Source organism: Dictyostelium discoideum (genome assembly GCF_000004695.1).
Source record: "Dictyostelium discoideum AX4 chromosome 4 chromosome, whole genome shotgun sequence".
NCBI classification, from domain to species: Eukaryota; Evosea; class Eumycetozoa; order Dictyosteliales; family Dictyosteliaceae; genus Dictyostelium; species Dictyostelium discoideum.
Genome location: NC_007090.3, coordinates 1,448,752 through 1,456,603, shown reverse-complemented (window position 1 = coordinate 1,456,603; position 7,852 = coordinate 1,448,752). Strand labels below are relative to the sequence as shown.

General features: G+C 17.7%; 1 protein-coding gene across 1 annotated transcript; it reads left to right on the top strand.

Moving 5' to 3' along the window:
* Positions 1–5,796: 5,796 nt before the first annotated feature.
* Positions 5,797–7,515, top strand: bzpL (hypothetical protein; the record flags this gene model as incomplete). The annotated part of the gene is made up of 2 exons (XM_633698.1): positions 5,797–5,925; positions 6,052–7,515. 2 exons carry the CDS (start codon positions 5,797–5,799, stop codon positions 7,513–7,515), a joined length of 1,593 nt encoding a protein of 530 aa, XP_638790.1.
* Between the last annotated feature and the right edge of the window lie 337 nt (positions 7,516–7,852).

Sequence of the window (7,852 nt, the reverse complement as noted above, 5' to 3'; positions counted from 1 at the left end):
TAAATTACCAGCCTTTTGGTAAGTTCCCGATATTAAATGTTTTAAATGTTTACCCTTCCATTGAACCCTTTTTAACCATGGGGATTTTAAAAATTCAAAATTTTCCCAAGATTGAATTTTTCCCTTTCCGGGGGTTAATTGGGCCTTTTTTTTTTCCCCCCCACCGTAAAAAACTTGTTTTTTTTTTATTTGATCATATCCCGGGAAAATTGAAAAGGTTGTCCCCCCGGGTTTTTTTTTAATTTTCCCCTGAAGGAAAACTTTATTATTATCATCATTTTTTTGAATTTCAATTTTTTTTGGGAATACTTTTTTAGTTTCATTTAATCCAAGTCCCACAAAATTTTTTTTTTTTTTTTTTTTTTTTTTTTTTTTTTATCGTCAAATAATTTTTAAAAAAAAATAGTAATAGATTTAGATTATTATTATTATTATTTTTTTTTTTTTTTTTTTTTTTTTTTTTTTTTTTTTTTCAATAAGAATAATGGTAAAAATAAAACAAATATTAGTGTGTGTTGGTTTGGAATAAAAAAAAAAAAAAAAGTAAAAAAGAAATAAAACTAAACAAAAAAAAAAAAAAAAAATATATATAGTATTACTTACATTTTCCATTCAAACCAGAACCCCATGAATATACTATTTTTATTAAAAAAAATATAAATTATGATAAATAATAATATTAATAATAATTTTATTATTAATATAATAAATAATAATAAAAAAATAATAATAATGATGATTTGAATTATATTATTTAGAAAAAAGAAAATAAAAAAATAAAAAAATTATAAGGTTGGAATAAAATATTATTGGTATTATCAAAATCGGGGAGATCCAACAAGCAAAAAAAAAAAAAAAAAAAAAAAAAAAATAAAAAAGAAAAAAAAGGTTTGTGTACCGATTTCCCAAAATTCGCTAATAAATTATTTTTTTTATTTTTTTCCTTTTCTTTATTCTTTTATTTCTTATTATTATTATTATTATTATTATTATTATTATTATTATTATTATTATTATTATTATTATTATTATTATTATTATTATTATTATTATTATTATTATTATTATTATTATTATTATTTATTATATCAATATAATATAATTATATTATTTATATGTATATTTATTTATCCAATATTATTGTTATTTAATATCAAAACAATGCAAGTTACCTTTATTTGAGTATTGCGATGATGAATAACCTCTAATATTGGAGGTTATAACAAAATTACTGCTACTAATATTACTACTATTTAATTTATTGCTTGATAAAAAAAAATACAAATATGGTGATAAATTGTGTGATGAAGTGGGGTGAATCAAACTTTTAAATAATAACGTTTTATTATTTTGAATACAAAAATGTCCTTTCATCATTTATTTTAAATTTAAAATAAAAAAAAAATAAAAAAATTCAAAAAATAAAAAAATTCATAAAATAAAAAAAAACAAAAAAATAAAAAATAAAAAAAATATTTTATATAACATTCCAAAATAGTAAAAAAAAAAATAAAAAATAAAAAATTTAAAAAATTAAAAAATTATTTCAACATCTATTTATAAAATTTTTTAAATATAATTAAAAATTAAAAATAAATTTTTGGGAAATGAATATAAATCTGACAATATTATCAAGTAAATAGATCAAATTTAAAATAAATAATAAAAATAATAATAAAAAACAAAATAAATCCACATGGCCCATTTTAGCAATTGAGTTATAAAAAGAGTGTTGTTGCCTCTCAAGTAAAAAAAATCAAAGGTCAAATCAAAACCAACGAACACCGCACAAAATGTTAACATATACAACATATATCTATTAATTTTAAAAATTCAAAATTGCATTTTTCAGTAACCTTCAAAAAAAAAAAAAAAAAAAAAAAAAAAAAAAAAATAAATAAATAAATAAATAAAAAAAAAGAAATAAAAAAAAAAAAAAATTATAAACATTTTCAATAAATTATTTATAGCATCATCAAAATTAAATTAAAATATTTGAAATTTTTATTCCAAAATAAACAGATATATCAAAACACAAAAATAAAGGATGATTAAAAAATAAATCTTTTTTTTTTTTTTTGGAAATAAAAAAAAAAAAAAAAATTGCACCAAATATGTGATGTAGTTTAATTTTTTTTCAAATCTATTTTTTTATTTTTTTTTTATTTATATTTTTATTTTTATTAATTTAATTTAGAAATAATAATAATCTTAAAAAAAAAAAAAAAAAAAAAAAAACAACAACATACCCCACTCACACACAAAAAGAGATGTGCATACACACACATATTAATCCCAAAATATTAGAAAAAAAAAATGTTACACACAAAGAAATATGTCCACCCACAAATATAAATGAAGTAAATGCACATGGATGTGTAATATTAAAAAAAAAAAAAATAAAAAAAAAAAATTGTTTATGAGGGTAAAGAATAAAATCAAATGATATCACTAGGGTTTATTTTTGTATAAATACTTTGGGGGCTTTTTTAAATTTTTTTTTTTTTTTTTTTTCCCATTAAATTCAAATTGGGTTTCTTAATTAAAAAAAAAAAAATATTAAAGGTAGGAGAAAAAAAAAGGAAAAGAAAAAAAAAATTAAAAAAATTAAAAAAAGGGTAAAAAACTAAGTTCTATGGTGAGAAAAAAAAAAAAAAAAAAAAACTTTTTTTTTTTTAAAAAAAAAAAAAAAAAAAAAAAAAAAAAAAAAAAAAAAAAGATATTTTTAAATAAAAAAAAAAAAGAATAAAGAAAAAGAAAAAAAAAAAAAAATAAAACAAAAATAACAATCCGATAATTTTATTTTAAAAGAAAAGCCCTAAAGAAATTTTCTTTATTGGGGGGTTATTTTATGTTGTGATCATCTTCATCATATAAGAATAGAAAATATATATCAACAATATTAAATTTTCTTTTTATTACACAATATTGTGTGATAAAAAAAGATATTTTGGTTAAAGGTATTTGGGAAATTTAAATATTTGTTGCTTTTTTTATTAAAACTTTTTATTTTTTAATTTTTTTATTTTTTAATTTTTTTATTTTTTTTTTTTTTTGAAACTTTTCATACCATTTTGGTGACACGTAAAATTCAAAAGAAATTTTTTATCATTAGTATCTTTACCCCTCAAATGAGCCGCCTAAAAGATTTTTTGTAAAATAAAAATTATTTTTTTATTTTTTTTTTTTATTTTTTTTTTTTCAACAAATCTTTAAAATTTAGTGTGTGAACATATTTTTTTTTTTTTTTTTTTATTTTATTTTTTTTTTTTTTTTTTATATTATTTTTAATAATCATATCTTTTTTTTTTTTTTTTTTTTTTTTATCATCATTATCATCATCAATTTATATATTAATTTTTTAAAAATCTTTTTTTATTTTTTTCATTAATTAATTTAAAAAAAAAAAAAAAAAAAAAAAAAAGTTTTCAATTTGAATATAATAATAGTTGTATATAAAAAAGGTAAAATAATAAATAAAACAATAAAAAAAAAAAAAAAAAAAAAAAAAAACTTTCAAATGGCAATGTTACTTGTTATTTTAAAATTTGTTGGTTGGTAATAATTTAAATCCCAACACCTTATGCTCACAAATAAAATACAAAAAATAAAAAATAAAAAAAAATAAATTAATAAACAAGAAACTCACACAAACACAAACACCAACCCCCACATCACATAAAAAAAATCGACATTCATGATGGAACAACAACAACAACTCCCCACATCATTGCAAGTTTGTTATTCATTAATTATTATTTTTTTTTTTTAATATTATTTTTATTATTATTAATTATTTTCTATTCAAAAAAAAATTAAAATTAATAATATTTTTCGATATTATCAATGTTTCTATCATCGTAGATTTATTGTTATTATTTATTTTATCTTAAAATCCAGATTCATTCATTTTTTTTTTTGTTTTTTTGTTTTTTTTTTGTTTTTTATATATATATATATATTTTTTTTTTATGACATGACATCATTTATGGTTTTTTTAATATTCCTTTTCTTTTTTTTTTTTTTTTTATTCACTAAAGTGGTCATTGGTTATGAATAAAATAGAAAACAACATTTCATCATCAACAACCATAATATAATAATGATATGTCATATTGTTGTTATTTCTTTTTTTAATTAATAAAAATATGGCTTATATAAGCCAAAAACTACATTTATTTTAATTTTATTTTATTTTATTATTTATTTTTTTTTATTTTTTTTTTTTATCTTTATTTTTTTTTTTTTTTATTTATTAAATTTTTTTTTTTTTTTCTCTTCACCTTATTATTCTAATTTTAAATTTTATTAATCAAAACACAATTTTAAATAAATAAATAAATAAATAAATAAATAAATAAATAAATAAATAAATAACAATTAAAAAAAAAAAAAAAATAATAATAATAAATAAAATAAATAAATAAATAAAATAAAACTGTTGGTATATTAATTTGTTTTCAAACTGTTATACATTTTTTTTTTTCTTTTTTTTTTTTTTTCTTTTTTTTTTTTTTTTTTTTTTATTCATTTTTTTTTTTTATTATTATCAAAAATATCTATAGTGACAGTAAAAAATAATATGAAAAAAAAAAAAAAAAAAAAAAAAAAAAAAAACCTCAAACCTTAATTTTATTATAATTGTTTTGACATTTTTTTTGTTGTCAATATCTTCTACTTTTGTAGTAGTCATGATACTTTTTTTTTTATTATTTTTTTTTTCAATTAAAATTTACCCTTTAATCTGTTGTCCACCTTAACATTTTTATATACAAATTCATCATCATCAACCACTGAAAACACAATCACATTATGTCGCAAGCCAGAATGTAAAGTGGCTATAGTTAACCCAAAAATATTTTTTATTTTTCATCTTCTCGAAATCTTTTGGCCTTTCAATAATGTTTGGGTTATCACGAAAATATTATTTTAATTTGTTTTTTTTTTTATTTTTTTTTAATTCCGGCTCAAAAAACGGATTTTTATTTTTCTTTTTTTTTTTTTTTGGGGGTTTTTTTTTTTTTTTTTTCCCACTACATCATCATCACATCTTTTTAATATAATTATCTTTTTTTTTTTTTTTCTTTTTTTTTCTTTCGGGGTTTCTAAATTTTAAAAAAATATTCAAAAAAAAAAAAAAGAACACATAGAATAATAAAAAAAAAAAAAAGATAAAGAAATTGTTTGTATGATTTCCAAAAAAAAAAAAAAAAAAAAAGATTTTTTTAAAAAAAAAAAAATAAAAAAAAAAAAGTTTCGTCATCATTTTCACTGGGGATTTCCCATTCACTCTTTTTTTTAGAAAATAAATTTCCACCAATTTTTTTTAATCTTTTCAAAGTATTTTAAAAATATCACATTCCAAATCATAAAAAAATAATAAATAAATTAAAAAAAAATAAGAAAAAAAATCTTTTTTGATTTCAACAGCACATCATCAAAAAAAAAAAAAGAAGTTTCACCCACTTTATCAAACCATACACGTTTTTTTCCATTTTTTTTTTTTTTTTTTTTTTTTTTTTTAATGTTTTTATTTTTAATTTTCTTCCCACTTCTAAAATTTTTTTTTTAATCACGTCAACGCCACCGCATCAATATCTTTTTTTATTATTTTTTTTTTTTTTTTAAAATTTTTTTTTTTTTTTTAAATTTTTTAATTTTTTTTTTACTTTTTTTATTTTTTTTTTTTTCCTTACCTTGCACTCAATTTATTAACCTTACAAAATCTTTAATTTTTAGAAAAAGAAATATTATTATAACACTTTTTAAAAAAAAAAAAGATAAAAAATAAAAAAAATGTACAGTCCATCATCACCACAAAGCAGTGAGCCAATGTCACCAGAATCTGACTATGGAGGAGGTAATAGTATCAATAATAGTAATAGTAGTAATAATAGCAGTGCCAATCAATCACCACAATTTTCAGTAAGTATTTTTTTTTATTTTTTTATTTTTTTTAAAAAATATATCTATATCACAATCTATTTATTTTTTACTCATTTATTTTTTTTTATTTTTTTTTTAAAAAAAAAAAAAAAAAAAAAAAAATAGGTTGGAAAAATGAAAGTTGATTCTGAAGAAAAAGTTAAAAAGAGACAAGTAAGATTATTAAAGAATAGGCAATCTGCAGCCTTATCAAGATCAAGAAAGAAAGAATATATTGCAAATTTAGAATCAAAAGCACAAGAATTAACACACTCAACCCAAGAATTACACGTTCAATATAATAAAATTTCCTCAACCACTTTTGAAACCAAATCACGTTTAGAATTTTTAGAGAAAAGTTTAAGATCATTGAGAATGGAAAATGAATTTTTAAGAACAAAATTTGAAGATATAAATAATAATAATATAAAATCACATTCACGTTCAAATTCATCATCATCATCATTATCATCATCACCTACCACTCCTAATACTACCACTACCACCACTACATCAACCACCCCTGTACAATTAATAATCAATAACCATAAATCAGAATCATCACCTTTATTACTAAATTCAACAAATTCATCACCAACAATTGCTTCAACATTAATTAATACAAAAGATATTATTAATGTATCACAAAATAAAAATAATAATAATAATAATAATAATAATAATAATAATAATAATAATAATAATAATAATAATAATAATAATAATAATACAACCAATCTATTAGATCAACAACAACAATCACCAACACCAGTTTTAGAATCATTAATAAAAAAAGATAGAGAAAGAGAAATTTTAATTGGGATAAATAAAATAAATCATTTTAAATTTAATAATAATAATATAAATAATATAAATAATATAAATAATAATAATAATAATATAAATAATATAGTAAATGATGAAGAAGATGAAGAAAAATGTAAAATTAATAGTGTAGAGGAGAGTAATAGTAATCATTTAAATAATAATTTTTCAAATTTAAGTTTTTCATCACCAAATGTAAATTCTCAACCAATCTATTTAACTAGAGTAAGATCATCATCTTATCATCCATCAAATTATTTGGGAATGGAATCACCAACTATTAATGCTGGCCATCATATGATAATACCAACTGAAAGTTTAATTTTATCTTCAAATCATCACCACCATCATCATAATAATATTAATAATAATAGTAACAATCATTATCATCATGAGTCTTCTACTGCATCATCGTCATCGGGTGGAAATAAGTTACCATCATTATATTCAATTACAAATAATTTAGGTGGTGGTAATTCATCATCTCCATCATCTTCATCAACTTCATCACCATCAACTTCATCACCATCAACACCAAAATCAATGGGTTTTCCATCTCCAATTTTCATTGGTTCATCCGGGTCTGGACCATCTTCATCAGGTTCTCAAATTAATCATAGATCTTCAATTATAGGTTTAAGTAAATTAAAATCTTATAATAATAACAATAATAGTAATAATAATAATTCTCCAATTCTTTACCCAATTTCAACAAATCAATATCCTTCATTAATAAATAATAATAATAATAATAATAATTATTAAACCTTTTTTTTTTTAAAAAAAAAAACAAAAAAAAAAAAAAAAAAAAAAAAAAAAAAAAAAAGTAAAGATATTATTAATTCCAGAAAACACTATTTTTTTTTTTTTTTTTTTTTTTTTTTGGAGTTAAAGTAAAATTACAATTCGAACAAATAATATAATTTAAAAAATATATTATAATAAAAAAAAAGTATTTTTTAATTTCTTTAAAATATTAAACATATGTAATTTTAATTTCATTATTTTTGTTTTTATTTTTTAATGTGAATTTTGTTTTTGGATCAAATAACCCAAGATCTTTTTATTTTGAAAGTTTTTAATAGTAAAAAATCATTTTTTA